The 27,595-nt window shown below is 39.7% G+C and overlaps 1 protein-coding gene across 1 annotated transcript in view; it reads right to left on the bottom strand.

Moving 5' to 3' along the window:
- THSD7A (thrombospondin type 1 domain containing 7A) overlaps positions 1 to 27,595 on the bottom strand; it is a 522,439-nt gene that overhangs the window by 320,996 nt on the left and 173,848 nt on the right. The window contains exon 3 of the mRNA XM_075125837.1: positions 10,530 to 11,049. Within this exon, the coding sequence (XP_074981938.1) occupies positions 10,530 to 10,689 (160 nt within the window). The 5' untranslated portion in view covers positions 10,690 to 11,049. The remainder of the gene's footprint in view (positions 1 to 10,529; positions 11,050 to 27,595) is intronic.

Genomic DNA, 27,595 nt, shown 5'->3' with positions numbered 1-27,595 from the left:
AAGCCATGGACAGGGTGCTCTCCATGAGGCCCCCTCAGCTTTGGAATCTGCTCTCCTCATTGGTCTGACTGAGCCCAACCTTCCGAAGTGATACAAAGTCCTGCCCCATTTGAGGATAGGGTTGAGAAGGGTACAGAGCTTTGGGACCAGGTTTCTTAACAGTGGAGTTTGCAGATGGAAAGTATGTGCTGGCTATTGTCCATTATTTGATGTGATTTTATTACCAGAGTTTACGTGGTAATATGCATTTAAAATATTTTTAGGCACCCAAAGAATTTAGATGGACGCTTTTAATGTTGGCTCACAAATTAAACTAAGTAAACACAGAAGTTTTAATGCATCCAAAACAATTCTCATTCTTGTCACTTTCTTGGGCCACTGGTCTAGCCTATTCCTTGTTCTGCTTTAGTGGCATCTTTTACACTCTTGCACCACTGTGCATAGCAGCAGCTGCAGATGAGAAAAGCCACTCTTGCTGATTTCTACCCTATGCTGTGCCAGCCCAGTGCTTCTCCCCATGACTCAAACCTAAACAACACACATATCAAGCCTATCTTTTTGTCAGGCTTCTACCACATATGAATCCCAATGCTTTTCTACCCCCTTATTGCTAGGCTAGGTACACTATTGTTCAGTTTCCATAGATTCAGACAGTTATGGAGTAGGAAAGACACAGAATGAATTGGAGGTAGGGCCAGAGAAAGATTTTTTTTTCTTGCCCGTGGAGGCAGAGAATGGAGGATGAGAGAGAGAGAAATAAATTGAAGAAAACTGTGGTCTACTCATGGGTATTCTGTAAACAGAAAAAAAAACTAAATTTGTGGAGTAAAAAGCTAGGAATTGTCCCCCAAGCTCCAATTCATACTAATATGACTATCTGATTTCATACCAATATTAATGTGACCTTACACTGTGTGCTGCTTGCTGGCTGGCCTTTGAGAATATTTAGAAGCCATATATCACATCACTGCGATCTATCTATCTCAGGAGTCATGGTTTTCATTAATTACAAGATTCTTTTATTAAAAGACACAGACTGACATTTGTTGATTTTTCCATGTGACTGACTGTGTGGGTGGATACGATGGTAAAAGGATGAACTACCTACACTGAGGCACCTAGGAGCTTCAAAGGTAAACCCTTAAACGTATGAGATGCTAATGGACTGTGCAGCGTCAATGACAACACTGCAGCAACCTGCCCAAAGTACAAAACAATGAATGTTTTTTGATGGATTCCCTTACAACATGCCTTTTCTCAGCATAGCCATCCCATGATACTTACTAAAAACAGTCTGAACAACATCTCAGTCACTAATATAATGGTGAATTGTCATTTTATTGTGCTCTAGCAGCATAACCAAAATAGTATCCTGCAAGTGAAGTGAATTATCATCACAAAGCAGGCTACTTGATTATGTTAATTAGAGGCTCATAGCACTCCTATTTTTGTGGTGCTAAGAATTCTTTCTTCCCATATAAAACAAATTTAACAGACAGGATTGGATGTTTATAATGGAAAACAATTTGGGGAATGGCAACAGTTATCTGGAATAGTATGATCATTTATCCCTAAATAAAGTAGTTTCCAATATAAATGTTGATTGATTTAAATCATGATTGGTTATTAAAGCTTATAAGCAGCTTCTTAAAAATGACTTCTCTCCCATCCCCAATTAAATATTTTGTTGCAAATCTGCAGCAAAAAATTCTTCCACATTAAGCACAGTACTTATTCTGGTTAAATATTCAATTTTTTTTTTTTTACAAGTTAGGTCATATTAACCAACTTAACTGCTTCAAATTGGCTTTAAGATTACGATTACAATTGCTGTAAGTAGGCTTGACTTCTGCTGCAATCAAATATCCATTCTGATTACTTTTTTAAAAAAAAATAGAGGATAAATATGTTAACCTATATGGAGTGATGAACAGGACAAATTGATGTAAAATGAACACAACTCTAGTCAAACCATAGCTCTTGTCACTGGTACCAAAAACCTATTTGACCATGTAAAATAAGTGGTTATTTCTGAAGTGAAGAAATGTTAAATTTTAAATTCCAATGAATATGATTCAGAAATGGCACATCATCTGTTTGTACATATTGGGCCAAATTCAGGCCTCATGCAAATGGACACAGCTACATTTAAGTCAATGAAGTCTCGACAGGTCTGAACTGGTCTCATTATGCTAGCTCAAATCCTCTTCTTTAGACACACACAACAGGGTTGTCACTATCACACTATTCTCTCACACACCCCCTCCCCCCGTTATAACTGAAATCGTCATAGTCAAAGCGGAAGACTGCAAAGCTACTTTTAGGTGGGCCGGGTTCAAGCTAAACAGCATCAAAATAGAGCTGACAGAATTAATAGAGCGCTAAGAATAAACTATGAGGACAGCTACTACACTAAGTCTAAAATTTTCAGAGGTTGTTCTTTTGTCTCACCTTATGGCATAGTATATGTTTTTGTTCCATGCTCAGTCCACAATATGGAGAGCAAAGTTCCGCACAAACATAAAGGCGTTCAAGCATACCATACTTACAATGCTGTTTATTTAAACAACACTTAATCCCTTATGAACGCAAGACAAAGCAATGTGAAAGAGTTAGCCATAAAGAAACCAAAAGGGTTATATACTACTTGTAGAACACCAGACACATTTCAGACTGATTGGACATTTCTTATACCTATTACTTTATTCTTCACTAATCAAGACTATCCTCTTGTTATATATAAATGAGAACTAGAGTTCTGATCCTGCCACAGGATTTGCAACTGTGGTCCCACATACCCACACAGAATCACAATGACTTCAGTGGAATTCTGTTGCTTAGTATTAGTATTCAGATCCCACTGAAACTCTGGGCCTAGATTTACTCACACATTATACTATACTTCACAGCATTATGGCAGAACATATCCTTCTCAATTTTTGTGCTTCTTCGTATTTTGTGTCACAGTTCAGGATGTGAAATTCCAGTTGCTTAGTATTATATTGTTTTAAAATTCAGAATAGCAAAATTGTTACAAAATATGAATTTAAGATGACTGCATTCTCCTTGTAGCTGTATTTTATTACATTTAATGATCTGTTTCTGACAAAATAAGAAGACAGGACAAGCTTGAGCATAATTTCCACAAATGGCAACCTGGCCATCTCTAGTTTACTTATTTTTAAGACTGCGAGTCATCATGGAGGTTCCAGATAGTCACAGAATCCATGACTTCCGGGACCTCTGAGACTTCTGCAGCAGCTGGTGCAGCTGACCCGGGGGCCACCTGAGCATCTTGGGAAGCCCCTGGGCCAGCCGCACCAACCGCTGCTGGGGCAGACTCAGGCCACCACGACCGTCCCCCCAAACAGCAGCAGCAGGAGGTTGGGAGTGTGGGCGGCTCAGGGTGGTTCCCCGGAAGTGGCGACATGCCCCTCATCTCCCAGGCGAAGGCTCAGCCAGGTGACTCTGCATGCTTCCTCCATCCACAGATGCTGCCCCCGTAGCTCCCATTGGCTGTGGTTCCCAGCCAATGGGAGCTGAAGAGCCAGTGCTCGGGAGATGAGGTTCATGTCACTGCTTCCACGGAGCCACATGGAGCCGGGTAGGGAGCCTGCCAGCCCTGCCAATCCCCTCCCACCCCCCCACAGCAGCAGGGGTCCTGGGCACGCGCTGCTGCCCACCCCTGCCCCAGAGCACCCAAGTTTTAGTTAGGGGTATATAGTACAAGTCATGGACGGGTCACAGGCCATGAATTTTTGTTTACTGCCTGTGACCCGTCCGTGACTTTTACTAAAAATACCCGTAACTAAAATGTAGCCCTACCTATAGTACATTTGAAACCTATTAATTTAGAGAGCAGTATTTTTAGCTTCAGAATGCTGACAGAAAAATCCTGCATTAATTTCTTAGCTGCTGTATGCCTGTTAGAAAGTCTGTATGGCAAGGCATTGATCTTTTAAATGAAGTGTTAAAAGTAAATCCAACTGAAATTACTGCATAGAAGGCCAGAACCTCAAGTGATGTAAATTGGCATAACTTGATTATATTCAGTGGAGCTATGCTGGTTTGCAACAACAGAGATTCTGATCCATAGTCTTTTAACAGAAATAAAAAATAAACAAATAAAAAACCCACAGACAGTGCCTTGGCTATAGTTATGACTTATTTTCTTCCAGAAATCCCAGTCCAATTCAGTGACTCTCCTACATCAAGGGCATATTCACTGCTTCAAACTGTCAGAGGAAGCGATTTTACAATGTGATCAAACCTCACTGATCTTCGTGCATCTCTTCAGTAATTATACCAGCAACTCGCAGACAGGCATCTGACCTGATACTGACGGCTCATCACAGTTCATAGTGTCAGCTGACCAACGAAAACTAATGAAGCGCAAGGTAGAGAAGACTGAAGGAAAATTCTCATGTTGGCAGGAAATGCCTATACTCACTCAATTGTATAGGAGTATGGTGTGCATGAATGTATTGTTATAAGATGACAGTTTCAGACAAAAGGGACTGAATTGGTGATTACTATGTAGCAATCTTTACTTGGGAATCAGCAGTTTTCACATTTGGTTTACGACACAGAATACAGAGACAATGGAGTCTTAGACTAAAATGTGTTATTCTGACCATATAAACTAAAACAGAGAAACATTAATTTAGAAGCATTCCAAACTGCCTAAAGACTATCAGATAAATGCTGTCCTCTGTGAAACCCATATTAGGCTTTGCCGAGGGCAGAATTTAGCCCAGTACTGAAGGATTACTTTCAACCCTGCAAAATATAACCTTCACTGCAGTGGAATGAAGTGGATATTTATATGTACCAGCAATACTGTAAAGAGAATCTAGTTATGTACACCAAACACCTCCTAATTTATTAAATTGGAATTTGGCCAAGGCACAAGGATTAATATCCCTGATCTTTTAAAAATTGCCCTAGGATTTTGAAACACAAAACATCAGGGTCTCAATTTTGCGACTTCTCCAGAACCTCCAGTTTGTTAGTATTTTGTTAGGGCATCAGTTCAGAAGAGACACATAGTAATGGGTGCAACACCACATCCTGAAGCACTCTATGTTTTCCCAACAGCAAACTTCCCATTCTGTCACTGACGAGGTCAGTTATGACTCCAATTAACTTCTATGATCTGAAAGAGTTCTATGACCTGATGTACTATAGCTTGACTGGACGCTATATTGACATGGCAACCACCTCCAGGATGAAAACTACAACAGTACCTGAAGCACTTTAGAGGAGAGCACACAGAACATATTGTTCAGCACTGTAATGCTGGCTTCTGAACACAGTAAAGGAGAATATACTTCAAATGCAAAAAAACCCCAAACAAACAAAGGCAAAAAAAAAAAAAAACCTCACACCCCACCCCACCCAGCCTGTCCAAGGACAAGAGCAATTACTAGAGTTTAACACTCCACAAGCATTTTTGGAAGCAGCTTTTATTGACTAATGGCTTTAATACAATGGCTAGTTACGTATCTGTGAAAAAGAATGGGGTTAACATTGTTGCAGCTGGAATAGGAGTATAAAATGCATGTTAACACTTAAGAGGACTTCTCAAGAATATTTCACAGACAAGGCTGGTATAACGGCGATGAATTTTGACCTCTGAACAAAACCATTGGATTTGCCATAACGGATGAGTCCACTGGTGCCTATAAAGTCCAATATGTGGCAGCAGCTATTAGCAGATGTTTCAGAGGAAAATGAATATCTTCTGTTATGCATCTAACCAATTCTTCAATGGATGCAAAAAAATTGTCCTCATCCTCTAGACAACCAATTTACACTCTGAAGCATAGAATTTGATTATCCTTAGTCTGCATAGCTACAAATATGAAAACAATTGGTCATGGAAATATTCATAGAAAATAGAGAAAGTTAATCATTTTTCACTATACCCTTCTTAATTTTGAGTACCTCAGTGAGGACCTCTTCTACTTTCCTTTATAATCCTAGTTTTTACACTCCTTTATCTCATATAATGTTCCACCAGGGCACTAAACATCTGTGTTACCTTTTCTCTGGACCTTTCAATTTCAGCTATATCTTTCAGTGAACAGTCATCTTCACAGCTACTTCAAAGGGCTAAGTTCTCTATGGATCCTATTCTCCAATCATTCAAAGCTCATCACCATGCCTGAGTCAGGTTGACTATGTTTTTCCAATATACGTTACTACCTGTGATTTTCATCTTTCACTATGTTATCCAACGTGTTTATGTCTATCTGGATTTCCCAATAATCTTGCATAACTGTTACCAAATGAAACAACTTAATATCTTAGGTAGCTGAACATCCCTAAATTTTGTGCCAATTTGGATTTCATTCCACATTCATCATCTGGTCCCCATCTCAGAATAGGACAAACCAAAAACTCCAGATCTGAATATCCCACAACTTTGGACAAGGTTAGAGCTGAATCTGAACATGAAAATTCGAGTCCATCTTTACTCATCAGCAGACTTTGCTATCCCCTTTTTTCTCCAAATCTTTAATAACTGCATTAAACACACAGGCTCTATTACAGAACCCTTTTAAAAATAGTATTTATATATAAAATAGCAAACCCAAAAACAAACATCCACCAACCCATCTACCCTGTATCCGGTGACAGCCTGAAACAGAAAATGAAAATTTTCATCGTGCCCTGAAGGTAAAATTCAGACAATGTTTCACAAGCAGAAAGTTGAAATTGACAACTGAGAGCACTGACAGCAACCCACAGACAATTAAATCAAAGAACTCTTAACTTGAGCACCCAACAGGCCTCATTTGTTGTGATGGTGCACAGAGGAAGAGCCATTCTCTCAAATAACCAGGTCCCACTTGGGGTGTATAGGCCATGAATACCTTGAACTACAATTGAAAAAGAATAGAAAGCCAGTGCAGCTACTGAAAAACTAATGCAATATGCTGTCTCAGCTAATACTAGCTAACAGGCAGACTGCCACTTTCTGCAAGAACTGTACCTTTTGAGTGGTCTTCAAGTGCATCCCTATGTAGGGCATATTCCAATAAATCAATCTAGAAGCCACAAAAGGTTGGATCAGAGAGAGACAAAGTCTCAACTGTCCAAATAAATAAGTGATAAGCATCTTTAGCGCTGATGCCAAATGAATCTTCAGGAGTGCAAAGCTCCCCAAAATAGCAAACTTGTTGGATGCAGAGTGGACAAACCGCTCCCAATAATGGATGTCAAAATCCCCACCAACAATACACTCCAGATCATAGAATCATAGAAGATTAGGGTTGGAAGAGACCCCAGGAGGTCTGGCTTCCTATCCACTAGTTTCATCATTGTCTTATCCAATTAAGATCCAGGCAGCTTGCTTTCATCCACATTCCAATCTGAGTCAGGCACTGGGAAAGCTAAGACACAGACCATCTGGGTTTGATGAAAGCAAGTTCTCTGAAATCACCACTGTCCATATTAGTTTTATTATCTCTTCAAATGGTAATACATAAAATTTTAATAGGAGGGATATCAAAACAAAACTTTATCGCACCTCATACTAGAGATCCCTTAGGACAGAAGGGCAGCTACTGTTTCCAACCATCTGGGACCTCTCCAAGAAGAAATAGTAGAACCACTCCAGAGGAATATCATCTACCTCACTGTGTTCAGAAAGCATCATGGCCATTGGTATCAAAACCTGCTCTTGTATTACTAGGAAAAGATGGGCAGTCTGTCCTTGCCAAGCTCAAGTCAAAAAACCCAACTGAAAAGCATGCAGGATGTGAGGATTCTAGTATGTTCCATATGTGCATTGCTATCATATTGTTTTTCAATAATCTCCTCCACAAAGGGAAAAAGATTGGAAATGGGGCTATCACTGGCAAGTCTGCCAGCACCAGGAAATATTTTGTTGATATCCAGATGCTGGCAGACTTTGATACCAATGGCCATGATGCTTTCTGAACACAGTGAGGTAGATAGTAGTGGATAATGGCACAACTCCCCCAACAGGGAGTATGGACAATCTCAACCAACAGTGAACCCAATTCCTCCTCACCTGACTATACTAGTCATGTGGAGCAAAGGTCCTCTTTCATGTCACAAGAAAGTTTCCCTGAGAGACTTCAGTGCTTTATAGAATAAAGCTGGCCTAAAATTCAGCCAGAGAAATCTGCCTATTCACATCTCCAGAGATATAGTTACACTTATGAAAGCAGCTAGACAGGTTCAAATCAGACTGAAAGGAAACAGACAGTTCATCACAACTTGTAAGATTTGACACTGTTTCTGCATGGAGACCCCTAAGATTCACCAGGCTATCAACCACCTGTTCCCCTGGGTAAGAATTAAAATATGCAGTGCCTTTCATCTACACATCTCAAAGCACTTTACAGAGTACCACTATCCCCATTTTTTTCCCACATAAGTTGAAACGAATACAAGGAGTCAAGAGAGCAATATCAGACAGGAAACCACCGGGAATAAAATCCAGGACTCCTGACTCTCAGTGCTACAGCCTTAGCCACTGAATCCTGCTGCATGTTGCTTGGAATTAGCAAGGTCGCGATTTTCCCATTTTATTTTAGTGTTAGATTATCAGTGTTACATTATTAAAAATAAAGCTACCACCTTTTATCCTGTTCATGAATGTGTGCAAAGTAAAGTTATTTGAAGGCAAGACTATAGTGGGGCAAAATATAAGTGCAAGACTTAAAGTTTTCGTGAGATACTATGATCGCAATTTATCACACACTTGCTTGGAACAAAAGTTCTCATGGTTTTAATGCTGCTTTTGAATGTGCTTTTAAAGAATTGTGTCAGAAAATATTATTTCCTCTCTGCTGCCTGAGCGAAACAATAGTAAAGCACATGTACTGTATGCAAAAATAAATGGGGTTATTCCTTATCTAATTGCAATTAATTATCCCTTGTGATTAAAAAAATCATATCAACAATTTGTTAAATACAGTTGTTGCTATCTTCAGTCTATCTGCTTTTTTAAAACTGCTTTAAATACCCGCTATTAAATTAAAGGACTGGCATACTAAGGGGAGGGATAATAAAATGCTAGACAATATATTCTGCAGATTGCTTTCAATTAGTTTAATCAAATGTGATCAGCTTTGTAAAAAACCTCTGAAATTACCAGTGTGGTTTTGCAAAACAACAACAACAAAACAAAACAAAGCATTTATTTTATGCTTTTGGATAGGTGTTCTGTGCACTTAAAAAAAACCTAGAAGAACAAAACCTCTGACTTTAATTAGATAGACAATCTTCTGAATTTGTCAATGGGTCAATTAAAAAAAAATGCATCATGAGTTTGATGGCATAACAACAGTAATAACCTATCTTTCAGTATCAAAGGATTTTCCCCCCTTCAAACTTCTCTCTTTTAGTATTATTGGAGAGCTCATCTTCCAGTTTAAATTAATTTCCCTTTAATATCTTCCTTGAGCTGCTGGATAGATGCAGCCTCTTAAAAAAATTCAGGCTATCAGTGTGACTGTAAATTGATCCATCTCTGTGGCAGAAGGCCAGGGGCGCTCTTCATCCAGGAAAAACACCGAGTCTCATCGAACTTGTTTTTCAGGCAAATGATTAATATTCATTTTCTCTAGCCACAGTATTTTCCTATTAATGAGAAAGCATTTCTGAAAGAATCATGGTACTTTATGGATGGTTTGTTCCTGGCACTATACAAAAAAGACCCATCTCCTGATCACTTCAAGGCTATAAATATTTTAAGTTTTATGTTTACTAAATTAGGAAGTAGGTTATATTCAAGTGCTAAAATGTGCTAATATATCACTAGTTAGTGATAACTACTCATTGTTAGTGCTGTGGATTTATATAGCACATTAACAAAAAAAATCATTTTTAATGAAAAGTTGAGAATGAGCATAGTTATGACTATGCAATCTTTAAAACAGACACGTAACTCATTAGTACCAGTAGAGGAAATAATCGGTCTGGTGTGAGTCTGAATCCACATAGCCTATTTGCCTTTGGCTCTTTGGTTATGAGATCTGGCATCACTTGGATTATTTCACATAATCCATCATTAGCTTTCATGTGTCCTATATAAACCTAAATGTAACAAACCCAACTCCTCATCAATTACTACACTGAATACATTACATGTCAGTGTAAAGCATACATGAATACACATGCTGAACTACATCTTTCTTTCTGAAACATCAATATTTTTAGCACCCTGTTATCACTGCTGAATCTTCCTGTAACAATTTTTACCTTCCATTATGAAAGTGCAGTTCTGTACCATTCTACTCTATTGACATACAATACAGAGCTTTTAAAAAAGCCACCAGTACAAAGATCCACTTTTTAAAAAAAAAATTGTTACATTCCTTTTAACAGAACCCTGAAAGATGACCTAATTTGTTTTCTCAGAAATCTGTCCATCCATAAATGGTACAAATTGATTTTCTACCATTAGAAACATATTGGGATAAGATAGTAACATTCACAACTGGAAATAAATGTGATAAAAACATATTAATTTGACATGCTTCCTTACTTACCAGTCTTCCACAAATATACAGATGAAGTTTCAAATTCACTTTGTGCTTTAGCTTCCCAGATTCCAAACAGAAGAACCACAAGAACTCCTGTACTACGGATTGAAACAGCAGAAGCCCCTGGACCACCGAATAAAGCTGTGCCTCCCTTTCTCACCCCCATGCCTTCAGAAGGCTGCTTCAGTGTCAAAATCTGCAGCACAAAGGGTAACCCTTGTTTGAGTAATTTTCTCCCCTTCAGAATTTCTTCATCGAGAGGGCAGAATGGAAACCTCTTCCCAGCTATTGTGCATGTCAGCTGAAAAGGGAAAACTGTTTAACATCAAGGAACAATAGAGACCTCGGATGCTGCTGCTATTACTGGTACTGCTGCAGCTACTAGTGTGGTTGTTGCTCCCCTCTCTTCCATTCAGTGGTTAGTAGCAGTTTTCCATCAGCTGAGAGAGACAGCTGTCCACAGGGGGCTCCAGCTGACGGAGCAGGTTATCTTGGTCCGGGAGGCAGCAGCAGTCATTTACACCAGCTGGAGAGAGTGAGAGAGAGATGAGGTGAAACACAAACAACCCAATGCTGTAATAGCACTGCATATAGCCACTGCAAAATGCTGCCTTCTGCACACCTCTGTCTAGAGTATCACAAGGACACATACTAATAAAAAACCATCAGGCACGCTTGCAAGACAAGTAACAGCTCTTAAAAATCAATGATTTTCTAAGCTTTAATTAAAATCTATGCTTGATTTTTTATTTAATTGCACTGATACAGATGCAGTTCAGAATATAGAACTTGAGCCATATTTTATTTTGGTAACAATATATATGATGTGTTTATCATTTTCCAAACAATCAAAATATTTATAAAGGATTATACATGCACTAAACTGAAACCTCACAAAAAGACTTCAGGAAGCAATGAAAACCTTTTTACTGCACATTATTCAAATGAACCTGTTTCAGGTGATAACATAAAGAAGCCTGTTGAAAGAATGTAAAAAGAGTACACATAGGTGGTTATAACAGCCCTATCCTTGTGGTATCTGAGTTTAGTGTGCACCAGAGACACAGATAAGAAATCACAGTAGCTGATAATTAAAAATTATTGACAATTTAATAAACCACATATATGCACAGCTAAAAACAATTAGCAATGAAGTTCTTATAAAATCTATCATCTGAAAAACCTAAATTGCAGAATTTTATTTTAATTATAGGTGGCCATCTGTTTTTCTTTTTGTTAATATATACATACGGGGAGAGTGGGAGAAACATCTTACACATGCACATGATATAAATGTATATTTACACAGGCACATGCGCGCACACACACGCCTTTTCCATCTAGTCAGCATGCATACACATAGATATGCATACACATGTACATGCACAAAATGTAAACTGTAAGTAATTCAAAGTACTTTGAAGACCCAGTTACCTCTGAGTTTGTAAACAGGAAATTAAATTATACTGAAGACTTTTGATCTAAAATTTACAGGCTACACCAGACTGTCAGGGATACAAGGAAGTGCGGAAAGTGACAAAGCTTTTATTTCTTTTTCAGTGGGGATCTTTTTAAACAAAATTCATCCCCTAATGAACTGAAACAACAACAAGCCTGTTGGCCTAGTTTTCAACAAACTGAAAGGCAAAAAGAGAAATGTTCTTAGAGGAAGAGGGATCGTCACACACCAAAATGGTCCAAAAAAACCACACAACCCAACACTATATGAATGCATTCTAACACCACAGCAACCACACAGTTTTAAATGATGAAGCTACTGCTGCTGAAAGAGGAAACCTTCAGAAAGTCTCTCTTGGGATGCCTGTCATTTTGCAGAACCTTCCCAGACTCAGCCTTTTCACATGCATTAGATTAAAAGCAGCCTTGATCAAATAATTCCCAAATCCTTGCCTGTTTAAATATTCTGACATCAGAGCAAATTAGCAATGTTGAAGGTTGCAAATTTGTCTTTGTTTACTTTCCACTCTGTTATGCCTGTAAAAGGGAATTAAAGGCTCAAGGAGTCCTAGCACTGTGAGGCTGTGATTAAGGGAGATAAGCAAGTGTGGATTACTGTTCCTCAGATGTTGAAAAACAGGCAACAATCAGGAGATTATAGGTTGATAAGGGAAACATAGAAAGCCATGATCCTAACAAATGTATAGCATCCTGATGCAGGACTTGCATTACAGCTAAGGTACAGAAAAAAATGCATGTATCTCACTCATTTCTCTTCCTCACTCTGTGCTGTGTGTTCATTTACAAACCACACAGAACCACTTTACGTTTGCTGTTTGGTGCGACAAAATGTAATGCTGCGTTAAACCAGGGAAGTCCTTTGAATTTATAGCTCAGGGACATTTCACAGGGAAATCTTATGGTTTACATTAGGGGACAAGTATACTTGGCATAATGAAATTTATATGTAACTTATTTAGAAATAGGATTATGAATAGATTCTCTGTTTGAGAAAATACCTTTTATATTTAAAAAGGAATCTGTGACAGTAGTTTGTGTTCTACTTTAATTACATAAGTAGATAAATAGTTTATCTTTCACAGTCCTTTGAAAAATAAAAGTAAAAATGGTAGCTAATAGCCATTTGTGTTTGTGCCAGGGGAGAAGTCAGACTTACAGGGCTACAAGGCCAAGAGGGGTCCCTTTTCAAAGGCACTAAATCTAATGGAGCATGGAAGATTTTACCCTGAGTTTATATGAATCTTGTAAGAATATCACTATACATATTTTGTACATGACCCTAGGGACACAGACTAGCCATGCAGTTGGCACAGTACAACAAATGGGTCTGGAATTGTTTCTAATATAAACACACATCTGTATGTGTGTGTGTGTGTGTGTGTAGACAACACACACACATAAAGTCATATTTCCGTCACATGCTTCTGAAAATTTACAAGAAACAGACTATTGAAAGTCATATTAGCCCCAATGTGGCACACTGATTTCACTTTTGAATATGACAGCAACTTTTTTCAAATTATCAAACAAATATATAAATATGAGTATAAATATGCAAACAAAACATATAAAATACAATAAATATGCAAAAATAATTATATTATATCCTCAGTTTGTCTTGTCTAGCTGGGATAGATTTGGAGCTGTTTGGTAATACTTTATGAATACTGTACCACATAAAGATCTGGTTTAGGGGATGTTTATGTATGAATTTACTGGGTTAACTTAATAGAAGAGAGTCTGGGGGAAAAACAAACACAAAGGTGAAGAGAAAAAATGGCTTCTGATAGGTCACCCCTTGATAAACACTTTTAGGGTTCCTAAGAGAAAATGCCCAAACTATTGGATCTGAAGATTCTATCTCCTCTCCAGCCAACCTACAAAACTGTTTTAACAGGACAGGAAAAGGCCGGCAAACACAAAAGAACATGGGTAGCTTACAAGAGAGGCCTTCTCAAGAGAGGGGGTAGTTGCTTGGGGGAAACCTGAATGAGAAACAGGCACCAGCTGAGGATGCCTGAAGTGGAGTGGTGTGAATTACTTGGTTCATTGGCAATTTCAAAGATGTCAAAATGAAAAACATTATGACTTGGGGGGGGGGGGGGAAGCTGTTTTGTTTTAGTCTGTTTTTTCAACACAGACATTTGGGTAGAACAGGCACAAATTCACAAAAAAGTGCAGGGATCACTGAATTTTTCTATTTGCGCTGAAAAAAGACTCAGCTGAAAAAAATTCACGCAGCTCTAACATGAACAAGATAGGCCTGCTATGCTACCATCAGGGGATAGTAACTCTTTAGATAAGACAGACATGCATGCAGACTGTTGTTTTAAAATACTTTTTCTCTACATGCTTTGTTCCTACTGCTAAAACAAACAATACTTGGGTTTTGAGATGACTGTCCAGTCACTGTATTCCATTGGTCACAGACTCCTGAAAGGAAGAACAGCACATGCCTGAACTCACACAGACCTGCTTAGTAAGAAGGGTGGATATACAGGGTATTGCAGCCTACGGCACAGTCTAAGGCCTTGTCTACACCACGAGAGTAAGCTGACCTAAGTTAGGCTACTCCAGCTACGTCATTCACATAGCTGGAGTCGACATACCTTAGATCAATTTACTGCAGTGTCTACACTGTGCTGCGTTGACACGAGACACTCTCCCTTCGACTTACCTTACTCCTCTCGTTCCGGTGGAGTACTGGAGTCAACCAGAGAGCGCTCTGTGGTTGATTTAGCGAGTCCTCACTAGCACCACTAAATCGACACCTGCTACATTGATTGCAGCCATGTCAATCCCCGGTAAATTTAGATATGGCCTAAGAATGGGAGAATTGCAAAATTCCACCCCAAGATAGGTAAAGGCAGGGGATATCTAAGAGGGCACACACAGAAAGACCAGAAAGGGGACAACAATTAAGCTAGCCCAGTTACTGTGACAAAAGCCATTCAGAACCAAAATAATGAAATTATATCTTGATAGTTAAAAAAAAATATTATGGAGGTACATTATAGCATTTGTCAATTAGTAAAGCTATGGTTATATTCAGGCTTCTGTCATAATCCCATGTATTCACATGTTATTTTGGGGATTCTTTGGCTGAAATTTTCCATGCTTAGTCTTCACTCATTTTTGTGTTATGGAACCTTAGAAGTTGAAACTTTACAAGTTTGTATCCTATATTTCTACATACTTCCCTCTTGCTCCTCTCAAAAATACCCTCATTAGTTTCAAATATTGTTTGTAAATAAGCACCACAAAATTTCCATTAAATTTTGAGGTCTGCATCAAACAACCAATGATACAGAATTTCCCTCTCTGTGATATATGTTTATGACACTTTATTTGGAACTGAACCTTTATTCTTATATGTACGTGCAATCTGGCAGAGTCTACATATTGTAAGAACTGCAGTTTTTGAATTGCTGACTTCTAATTGTTTCAGTTTTAACCTGAATGTAACATCTGTATCTGTAAAACTAGAATGGGTATTGTAATTTGCCAATTTATTTAAGATGGTCAAATGACCAAACTAACTGTTATAGGTCAAGAGTACATTTTAGATTATCCCTTTTATTGGATTAAGTCTTGATTAAGTTCTGAAACACACAGACTTCTCATATCCTAAAAGAAAGGCCGTTGACAGTGCAAAATTGACCTAAAAGGGTACTCCAATTACATAAAGTGCTGGCAACCCCTGGTCCACTGCGGGAACCTGTAGCTAACCTACATAGACCCCAAAGTGGGTTACGCTAATGAAGGAAGTATGGATTAGGGTTTAGCATATCCATGGGCAACCTCAGTCACAGGTGCAGTTTAGCTACTTTCCCTTGGGCAGAAGCTCTTTAGGCACAATGGTCTCGACTCAGACAAGCACATTTTGCATTCTCCTGCTCAGAAGAGGTAAGTCAAGCCTTTAATACTTTATTGTTCATTAACCTAATAAAAAGGATCATTTTCATCATTTTGTTCTTTTGTCTAATATGAATACCACTTTCATATCTTGTCATTGCTCACAAATTGGCCAATAATCACACTCCCTTGAGCCACAGTCCAAAAATTAGAACTTCAAGCACTAGTGACAATGGATTTTGCCTTTAAGATTAAACTGCATTTTAAGGGGTTCTCAATCTTTTCCACAGTAGGACGCCCCTTACCTCATAACCCTTTTCCTATCTGGCTGGGATCTTGTTGAGACTGCCCTCCCATTTAGTAATATGGGAAGGCAAGGGTGATCATGATCCCCACTACTTGTTCCTAATCCCCAGGTCAAGAACTCATGGTTTAACACGTACATGAGAAACTTAATTTGTCTTAGTTACATATGTTTTAGGTGTTCCAAAATAGATGTTTAAATATACCCAGAAAAGACAAGGTTATACAAACAAAGTCACATAAACATAAGTCTCTGTCAACCCTTCACACTGGTAGTATAACAATGTCATTACCACACTTCAGGACACTAACTTATGAGTCCCAGTGGAGAAAAGGTGGATGTATATTCACAGACATTCATTTGTGCAAGACAGAGTAGCCATACGGGCAACCTCTATAAACTTTCCAGATAAATGATTGACAAAGGATACTAGAGGAGTAATCTTTTGTTTTATAGAAAGCCATGTGATTAAAGTTAAAACCTTTTATGAAAATATAGCAGAATTTAACCACAGAGCATCATAATAAGGCACATAAAGTTAGCCAATCCTGCTAGATCATTGTTTCTTTGTTATTGCTTTTTAAAATAAAAAGCAGTTTATATATTAAACATTACAAATTGTTGCCTGATAAAGATTTCATAGAGTGGAAGGCCAGAAGGAACAATTAGTTTCATCTTGTCTCACCTCCTGTATATCACAGATCATTACATTTCACCCAGATAATCCTATATTGAGAACAATGATTTTAGTTGGACTACAACATTTCAGTCCTGAGGAGACCAAATGATTGTGTGCCACAGGCAGAGAACAAGAGAGACTGAGGTGCCACCAATACCCCGACAAGGTGAGATATGCCCAGATGATCCTAGCAGGTGAGCTATGCTGCAGAAGAAGGCACACACACACACACACAAAAGTTTCCTACAGGAAAATTCCTTTCTGATCCCAAATCTAGCAATCACCAAGACCCTGAGCAAGTGACCAAGATTTATCAACTAAGAATCCGAGAAAGAGGTGTCATGTCTCCGCAGACCACTGGTCCACTCCATCTGGTATCCAGCTGTGGCCTATCCCTGATGCTTCAGAGTAAGGCAAAAAGCAAAAACAGACAATCACACCATCTCTCAAACATCAAGCCAGTTGTGCACTGGGGAAGGGAGGAATTCCTTCCTGACCTCTGCAACTGACTGTTTAAAGCCCGGAAGCAGAGATTTGATTGTGGTCATTGTTTTAAATGCAGAGCTGCAAGAGTTAAGAGCATGTACAGGGAAATGCAAACAATCCTGTCCTCCCCATGTCTCATGAATGATGGGAATGAACAGGGGGACTCACTCACAGGTTAATAGATTCCAAGACCAAAAGGGTCCACTATGATCATCTAGCCTGTCCCCCTGTGCACACAGGCTGTAGAATTTCTCCCAGAAGATGAATTAAATCATATCTTTCACAAAGATATTTAATCTCACTTTAAAGACGCCAGATGATAGTCCACCACTTTCCCTGGTGAATTATTCCAGTGTTTAACTAGCCTTACTGCTAGGAAATCATATCTTATTTCGAGGTGGAAATTGTCTAACTTCATCTTCCAGTCATTGGTACTTATGCATTTGTCAGCAGGATTAAAAAACACCACTATCAGATATCATTTCCAAGTGTAAGTGCCTATTCACAGTGATCAAAGCATCTCTCCAGGTACGTCTACACAGCAATTAAAAGCTGCCAGCTGGCCCGTGTCAGCAGAGGTGGATTAAGAACACAGAGCATTTGGGCCCCCTAAACTCCAGGGGTGCTGGAACTAAGGCTGAAGTCCTGGGGGCCATGCTCCCCCTTTAAAAATAGGAGGCCCATGCCTGCCCACTTTTAAACTTGAGCAAAGTAGCCTCAGGGAGGTGCAGAGTGGCAACTGGGGCTGCACTTTGTGGCAGGGGACATAAGGTGATCAGCTCTCCTGTTATGAAGCACAACCCCTGCTAATAGCACCAGCTTCTTCCCAGTGTGGGGGGGAGGGAGGAAGGACTAAGATGGGCCTTAGCCCCCTCTCATCATGGGGATCCACCCCCTATTCCTCCTCTTCCCCCCGAGGCCATGCCCCATGACCAGGCTAGAAGCCAGAGCCAGGAAGTGGTAAGAGCCACTCAGGGATCCCAGGCCACCGTGGGGAGCCCCGTCCCTCCACCTGCCCTGGGCGGCTCTTACCACAGCCTGGCTCTGGCTTCCAGCCTGGCCAAGGGGCGGGGCTTCAGTGGAAAGAAAAGGAGAAGAGGGCGGAGTCCCAGGCAGAAGAGGAGGAGCAGGGCCACAGATCCTGCACCGGGAGCCTCCTCTCTTCTACATAGGTTCCAGTGCTCCTGCGGGGTCCCCCAAATTGGCAAGACATCCTGGGCATGGGCTTTAAGGAGGAAATTTTGCTAACCCAGTAACATGCCTAAACCACTGCCCAGCAGCTGAAATACCAATTTTTATGCTTATTGCTCAAAGTAGCTGTAAGGCCTTTGTAGTAGCCATAACACAACTAACAGACCAGTAGGAGAGGGAGATGTGAGTGACCACAAAAAGAGTAAACATGACCTTGTGCCTTCCTGACTTGAACTTTTTCTGAAGCTTTTGGTTTTGCAAGATGGAAATTCTGGCAATAATTAACTATTGCCATGTAAAATACAGCTGGTTAACTGGTGGAAAACTACAGGGTGGAAAACTCCACGCTTACCTTAGCTTCTGCTCAGCAGGTTTTTTTTGTTTGTGTTTTTGTTTTTTGGGCGGGCGGGGGGGACATCTGGATGAACAAACTATGTAATACTAACAAATTGTATATAAAAAGAGGAAGAAACCTGAGGTTGATGGACTCTTGGACACCTCTGAAGTTCTCATGCATACAGAAGGCTGGCCACTGGACATCTACAGTTATCCACTCAAAACCTCCTCAAGACCCTGGGTAAATCTGATTCTGGGGGTAATCTGGGGTGCTCTACTAACCTCTTGCAGACATGTGTAAGTGCTGAAACTAAATAAAGTAGAAGCTTTGAATGAAAGCACTTTTGTTTGCCTGTTTGCATCAACTATCGACCGGACAGCCGTGTCTCCATTGACTTATTTTCTGCCACCACCTTGCAAAGACTAAAGTTATCAAGAGCTTTCGGTTCAGCAAAAACCCGATTAACAGGGTCCAATGGGCCCATGCGTTAATCCACCACTGCATGTCAGCTGACTCAGACTTAGACGCCAGGGCTGTCAAAATGCAGTGTAGATGTTTGGGCTCCAGCTAGAGCCTAAGATCTGGGACCCCGCAAGGAGGGAGAGTCCCCGTGAGCCCAAGTCAGTGGACATGGGCCAGCTGGTGGAGTTTAACTGCAGCATACACATACCCTTAGTGTTCTATTTGATAAGCTACATTGAGTTTGTTAGGCCTCAAATTGTAAGGCTTGTTTTCTAGTCCCTGGATCATTTTTGTGTCTTCTTTGAACTTGCACCAGTATTTTCACATCCTTTGTGAAGTGTAGACACCAGCACTGAACACAGTATTCTAGTAGCAGCCGTCTTACCAATGGTATATACAAAGGCAAAATCACTTTGCTACCTCTACTTGATATTCTTGTTTACATACATCCAAATATTGCACTAGCCCTTTTGCCACAGCATTGCACTGAGACTTCATGTTGAGGCGGTTATCTACAACAGTGGCTCTCAAGCTCTTCAGACTACTGTACCCCTTTAAAGGAGTCTGATTTGTCTTGTGTACCTCCAAGTTTCACCTCACTTAAAAACTACTTTCTTAGAAAATCAGACATAAAAATACAAAAGTATCACAGCTACGCTATTACTGAAAAATCGCTTACTTTCTCATTCTTCCCATATAATTATAAAATAAATCAATTGGAATATAAATATTATGCTTACGTTTCAGTGTATAATATATAGAGCAGTAGAATCAAGTCATTGTCTGTATGAAATTTTAGTTTGTGCTGACTTTGCTAGTGCTTGTAGCCTGTTGTAAAACTAGGCAAATATCTAGATGAGTTGATGTACCCCCTGGAAGACCTCTGCATCCCACCAGTTGTACACGTACACTGATCTACGATAAGCCCTAAGTCCTTTTCTGGGTCACTGCTTTCCAAGACAGTGGCTCCCATCCTATCAGTATAACCCAGGTTATTGGTTCCCAGAGGTATTACTTTGCACAGGGCTGTATTAAAAACACATTTTGTTGGATAGTGGCCATTTAACCAGATGATTCAGATCACTAACAATAACCTGTGTTCCTCATTATTTACTACCCCACTAATCTTTGTGACACCTGCAAACTTTACCAGGAAAGATTTTATATCATTGCCTAGATTGTTGCTAAAATTATTAAATAGCACTGAACCAAGAACTTAGTGGGGGACCCCACTAGTACTGGGCCCACTCACTGATATCTCCCTATTAACAAGTGATTTTCAGATTTGTCATTTAGCCAGTTTTTAATTAATCTAATCTGAACCCTGTTAATTCCAAATAACACGATTTTTAAAATCAAAGTGTCATGTGATACGAAGTCAAATTCCTTGGCGAAATCCAAATATAATATAATACAGTTGCATACATCAAACAGACCTGTAATCTTGTCAAAAATAGACAATAGGTTTGTTTGACAAGACCTACCTTGCATGAAACTATGCTGACTGGCATTAATTATATTTTTAGCCTCAATTTTTTTGTTGATAGGGTCCAAAATTAATCATTCCAGGATTTTCCCTGGGATCAATATCAGGCTAACCAGACTATAATATCCTGGCTCATCCCTTTTACCCTTTTAAAATACTGAAACTACATTAGTAGTCTTCCAATTCTTTGGAATATCCCCAATTTTCCAAGATCTGTTAAAAATTAACATCAGTGGTTCACAGAGCTCCTCAGCTAGTTCATTTAAGACTAGGGTTTCCACGTCTCCAGGAATTAAAGATTAATTTTAATGAAAGATTATGTCATGTGATGGGGGGGCCATTTAGGGATCTGGGGCAAAAATTGGGGATCGGTCCTGCTTTGAGCAGGGGGTTGGACTAGATGACCTCCTGAGGTCCCTTCCAACCCTGATATTCTGTGATTCATATTCTATGAACCTCCAGGAATATGTCCAACCAAAACTGGCAACCCTACTTAAGACTCTTGGATGCAAGTTATCCAGGACTGATTTTAAGCTTTCCGTTCCATCCACATCATCATATGGGATAGATAAATCCTCCTGCTTAGCTCCAAATATAGAGCAAAAATATCTATTGAACATTTTGCCTTTTCTATATCACTGTTTAAAATTTTACTACCTGCCTCAAGCAATAGATCTATACCTCTCTTAGGGTTTTTCTCGTTTCTAACATGAAATGCCTTTTTATCGTCTTTCACCCTACTGGCCATTGACATTTCACTGATTCATTTGACATACCTTACTGGTCACCTACATTTTTTAAATTTTCCAGTGAATATAAGCCACATTTATCTTCTCTCTCTCTATTTATGTTTTTATCATTACTTCTACATCTCCTTTTAACTAGGATGTCTCCCTGCCCAGCATAACTTGTTTCATGTCTGTGGAATCACGGCTGTTTAGGCACCCAGTATGATTTCCTTGAACAAGTCCCAGTTTTTGTTAACACTTCCCACTTAAATTTATGTTACCAGTTATGCCAATAATTACTTTAAGCATTAGAAAACTGACCCTTCTGAAGTTCCAGATATACACATTACAGGTTGGTGCCATAGTCTGTTTGCACAAAGTAAATGTAGCCAGATCATGCCCACTGATACAAAGGCAACCACTAATTTTTAGGTCAGCCATTAACTCTTCTTTACTGTCAGAGTGAGGTTCAGTATTAAATTACCCTGTGTTGAATGCACCACTTTCTATGTTAAGAAATCATCTATTGTTTTAGATATTCTAAAGAAGTTTTGTTTCTGGCCCCGTGAGATGTACAGCAAGCGTTCCTCAGATTGATAACCCATGATACCACATTTCTTTCTACATACCATGGACAGATACCTCAAGAGCAGTTTGTCCTTTACTCTAGTGAGATTTGGTGGTCGGTTACAGATGACCACCTGTGCCCCTATCTTTAAATGTACTAATTTGAATTTTAATCTTTAAATATTTGAGGTCCTGTGGTTCTGTATTGTCTATGATTCTTTAACAGGTCTAGATGTCAGTGTTTAATGTAAAATGGCATTTGCCTCCCCTTTTACCAATTCTATCCTTCTGAAACAAGTTGTAGCAATTGATTTTAACAGTTTTCCATCCTAACCAAACTTCAGTATTACCAACCATATCATGTTATCTCTCAAACATGAGAGTCACAAACTCCACTTGTTTATTGCATAGGCTCCAAGCATTAGTATATAGATCATTAAAACTATGTTCCTTACATGCCCCTTAGTGCTTGGATTTGTTATATACATGATGCCTTGAGACTAGTTTGCATATTTGGATGTTTGTACCATGATTGCCCCTCTATCACTCTCCTCCTGCATGGTTAGTTTAAAGATCTTACAACCACCCCACCTAGTCTATTGTCCAGGAGATGGGTACCCTATTACTTAGATGGAGGTCCTGAAAACCATATAATCTCCTCTCTCCATAGTAGGTCCCCCCGTGTTTCCCCCTACACCACTTAACTAACTGTTCACCTCCAGTATCTTCACCTTCTTTTCTCTCAAGGGGCAGGAAGGATTTCTGAAATCCTATTCCTCTCCTTCAGCTCCCTTCTCAGATCCTTGAGGTCTTCCAGGATCTGTGGAGTGGTGCCTGATGTGGTGTCACTGCTGCCAAGAGTCACTCCTGCTGACCTCACAATCCTATTTAGTCTTGCAGCGATGTCCTTCGTCTTCACTTGCACAAGGCTGAACATTGTCCTTCCATCGCTTGCAGAATGTTCTGTCCCCTCTTCTTAGCATGGAGTCCCTAATCAGGACTAACCAGTCGTGAATGTTTTCTTGGGCTTGTCCATCTTGTATGAGCTGCACAGCAGTTTTCAGTTCTTTCTTCCACTAGCTGGTCCTTTCCTCTGGTTGGTTCTTGCAGGTTGTTCTCTATGTTACTCAGTGCCTGGAAGTGATTCAGTGCTTCCAACTCTGAACGTAGCCTCCGCCTTCTCCTATTTTTGGTGGTGACAAATTTCCAGTCTTCTCCACTGCTCTGGGATCTACTATGGTACTGACTGGATCTGTGTATCCAAGAAATCCTTTACATTCCTTATATGTCACAAAGTGGTCAGCGGTTTCTAAAGACCACAAACCTTTTCCATCAGGACTACCAGCTTGTACTTCATACAGACAGTCTCCTCTGCCTTCAGGCAGAAAGCAGAACATGACACATCTAATACAAGTCACAAATAGCTGACGACTCTCCATCTTTGTTGCTGGGGTGAAGCTGTACCTATAAAGCAAAGCCCCCAAACTTCCTCCTATAAACTTCCATGGAAAGTACACCTTCACCTGCTCCCTATTTGCTACTCTAATGTTAGCTGTTATCTATGTAGCTATGTCTACACTTGAAGCTAGGGCTGCGATTCCCAGCTTGCGTAGACATACTCATGCTAGCTCTCATTGAACTACCACACTAAAAATAGTAGAGTACCCACGGTGGCATGGGCAGCGGTGAGTAGAAGCACAGGCTAGCTGTACTGTGTATGTACTCACAGGGTTCAGGTGGGTTTGTACTCAGAACAGCGAGCTCGTGCTGCCACTCGCTGCTGCTTGTACTACTGTGGCCACACTACTATGTTAGCTCTATGAGAACTAGCACAAGTACATCTACATGAGCTGGGAATCACACCCCTAGCTCCAGCTGCAGGCATATCCTTAGTTACTCCCTGCAGTTCTTACATTCTAAAGATGATCTCCCCGGGAGCCAAATTGAGTCGCTCTGCTCCTTAGCCTGCTCACTGCAGGATTATATTCCACACGCCATCTGCCTGGGAGTAGCATCTGCCTGAACTGGGTTTTTTCCCCTGACCTAGGGTTACCTACAGAAGCCTACCTGTTCCCTGCAGCTCTCCAGATAAGAGACTATAACACACATTGTGTGGCAATTATGGAGAGAGCCAAACCTAGAAAGTGAGCACAAGACACAAATTTCTTAGCCAGCAGGTAAGAAAAGCTGGTTTACAAAGAATTATCCTGCATGTGCTTGTGAAAGCTTCAGAGTCTCCTTCTCCCCTGGAGATATTATTTATATACATGCATGTATACACACTCACACTTTACATTAAACACACACACATGCACAGGCAATATGACAGAACCAACAAATAGGAGAAGACGAGAATATAAGTGAAACTCATTTGGATAAAAATTGCTTTCCTTTTTGAATCATATGGGAAATAGCATCTAGACTTGAATAGCATTAGACTTGCCTTCGCAAATCACATTTGCTTCAGCTTAATTTATTTCCAAGCAGCAATTTTCATTTTAAATAAACAAACCATAGTGGCACGAATGGCATGAAAGGGACAAGTGCTGCCAATGATAAAGTACAACCAAAAAGAGCTCCACAGTAGCAGTGTGTTTGTACCTCATATTTCCATCTGGTAATATCGTTAATTTCTAAACTGGCCGCACGTTGCCACTTACTGATGAGGCTATTCTTTTATTTCTTTTGCATCTCCCAAAATAATTATTTTTTCTTCAGTTTTCAACATGCAATTATTTATTTTCCCACACAATTAAGGGAAGTACTGTCTCTTTTCTGTATTCATAATATTCTGAACAATAGAGTAGAAAACTTACTTACAATTTTAGTCTCTCCACATCACACTGATTATGTAACCATTCTTCTGTATATTCCACTCTGACTGTTTCCGTGGGCTACATTTTTTTTTTAATTTTAGAGACAACCCTAAGCAAAATGTAGTACGTAAGTTGCACAACCCCAGAGACGCATTTTGCCTCAGACATCACCACCCCCACGACACAACTGCCTCCCTGCTTCCCTCTTGTCCTGGGTGGCTAGAAGATCATAGTAATTTCCTAATGACCTATATCAATAGCAAATGATGATGCCCCCCACATGCCACCCCTCCATGTTGGTCAGCAAGTAACAGTGTGGAATCAAAGTTCCTTCTCCAGCTTCTGGCCCACGTGCTTTTGGGATGAGAAGGGAAGTTAGTAGTTATGCAACATTTGCTTATTTTATGTGCCCAGACCCAAAGTCCAGGTAGCCCAAACAATGGTTTAAATAAGAGTTTTTGCTTTCCCTTCTTTCCTTGTGTGGTTCCATAGTCCAAGTCCCATTCTATTCCTGTGTTTGGTGAAGGTCTGTCTCTGTTGCACATATTTTAGTGTAGAAGGGAATCTGCTAGAGTAAGATCTATAAAAAAAAATTGTTTTGATATCTTTATCCTAGAATGCTGTACACAGTGCTCTCTTAGGGGTTTGCTCCAGGCTTTTGAGCACTATTCATTGCTCAGTGGGAATGTATGCATGATGTGTCTTCCATCAGTGTTATTTAGTCCAGTGAATGAAACAATAGTGAAAGTGGAATGGGTGGACAAACATATATTATGTTTATTATTATATATATTATTATTATATTAATATAAAATTATTATAACAAAATTATGCAACAGTTATCTTTTAAAATCTGTCAGGGTCCATTTTTGAGGTCTAAAATGTAATCTATTCATGTTGTCTGAATCTCATGGCCAAAGAAAGAAAAATAGTGACCCAAATGGACAAAAAGTATTATTTGAGGGATACAGTATACGTGGCCTCTAGGTGTCACACTTGACCACATTTAGGTCAGAGTAAATTGTTCATGGGTTTTCCCATTATTTCATGACAGGTAAGGGGAATGCCCGTGTCATTTTTTGCCTTTGAAAGTGTAGCATTTAGCCTTTTCTTTTCCCCTAACTTGTTATTCAATTCTTCAGCTAAAAAAAGACGGCAAGCTGCTGCCTCTCTCACACTGTCATCATCCAGTTTTAATTTGCCCTGTATAACAAAGGTACGTGTTTGTTGTTAAAAACAAAGGCAGCACAACAGCACAATGTTTGTTTAAATTACATGATCCTGCTTTTCTCCTTCCTTAAACTTGGTGAATATCTGAGGAAACTTTGGTGGTTTATGGTGAGTAGGTCAGCATAGCAGGGGGTAAGGAAGAATGACCACATCCAAGAAGTGTTAGGAAAAGATTATCAGTTTGTACATAAACAGAAGAACAACCATACTGGTTCAGACCAAAGGTCCATCTAGCCCAGTAGCCTGTCTTCCAACAGTGGTCACTGCCAGGTGCCTCAGAGGGAACGAACAGAACAGGTAATCATCAAGTGATCCATCCCGTCACCCATTCCCAGCTTCTGGCAAAGAGAGGCTAGGGACACCATCCCTGCCCACCCTAGCTAATAGCCATTGATGGACCTATCCTCCATGAATTCACCTGGTTCTTTTTTGAACCCTGTTAGTGTTTTGGCCTTCACAACATCCTCTGGCAAGGAGTTCCACAGGTTGACTGTGCACTGTGTGAAGAAATACTTCCTTTTGTTTGTTTTAAACCTGCTCCCTATTAATTTCATTTGGTGACCCCTAGCTTTTGTATTCTGAAAAGGAGTAAATAACACTTCCTTGTTTACTTTCTCCACACCAATCATGATTTTATAGACCTCTATCATATCCCCCCTCTAGTCGTATCTTTTCCAAGCTGAAAAGTCCCAGTCTTTTTAATCTCTCATCATATGGAACCTGTTCCATACCCCTAATCACTCTCGTTGCCCTTTTCTGAACCTTTCCCTGTTCTAATATATGTTTTTTGAGACTGGACGTCTGGACGGAGCACTCAAGATGTGGATGTACCATGGATTTATATAGAGGTAATATGATATTTTCTATTTTATCTCTCCCTTTCTTAATGAGTCGCAACATTCTATTTGCTTTTTTGACTGCTGCTGCAAAACTGAGTGGATGTTTTCAAAGAACTATCCACAATGATTCCAAGATCTCTTTCTCTAGTGGTAATAGCTAATTTAAACCCCTTCATTTTATATGTATAGTTGGGATTATGGTTTCCAATGTGCATTACTTTGCATTTATCAGCATTTAATTTCATCTGCCATTTTGTTGCCCAGAAACCCAGGTTTGCGAGATCTTTTTTGTAGCTCTTCACAGTCTGCTTTGGACTTAACTATCTTGAGCAGTTTTGTATCATTTGCAAAATTTGCCGCCTCACTGTTAACCCCTTTTCCCAGATCATTTATGAATATGTTAAATAGGACTGGGCCCAGTACAGACCTCTGGAAGATATTACTATTTACCTCTCTCCATTCTGAAAACTGACCATTTATTCCTACCCTTTGTTTCCTATTTTTAGGCTGTTACCAATCCATAAGAGGACCTTCCCTCTTAGGCCATGACAGCTTACTTTACTTAAGAGCCTTTGATGAGGGACCTTGTCAAAGACTTCCTGAAAATCTAACT

Source organism: Caretta caretta, chromosome 2 (assembly GCF_965140235.1).
Source record: "Caretta caretta isolate rCarCar2 chromosome 2, rCarCar1.hap1, whole genome shotgun sequence".
In the NCBI taxonomy this organism is placed as follows: Eukaryota; Metazoa; Chordata; order Testudines; family Cheloniidae; genus Caretta; species Caretta caretta.
Note: the sequence above shows the minus strand (reverse complement) of the source record. Positions and strands in the feature narration are given on the sequence as shown.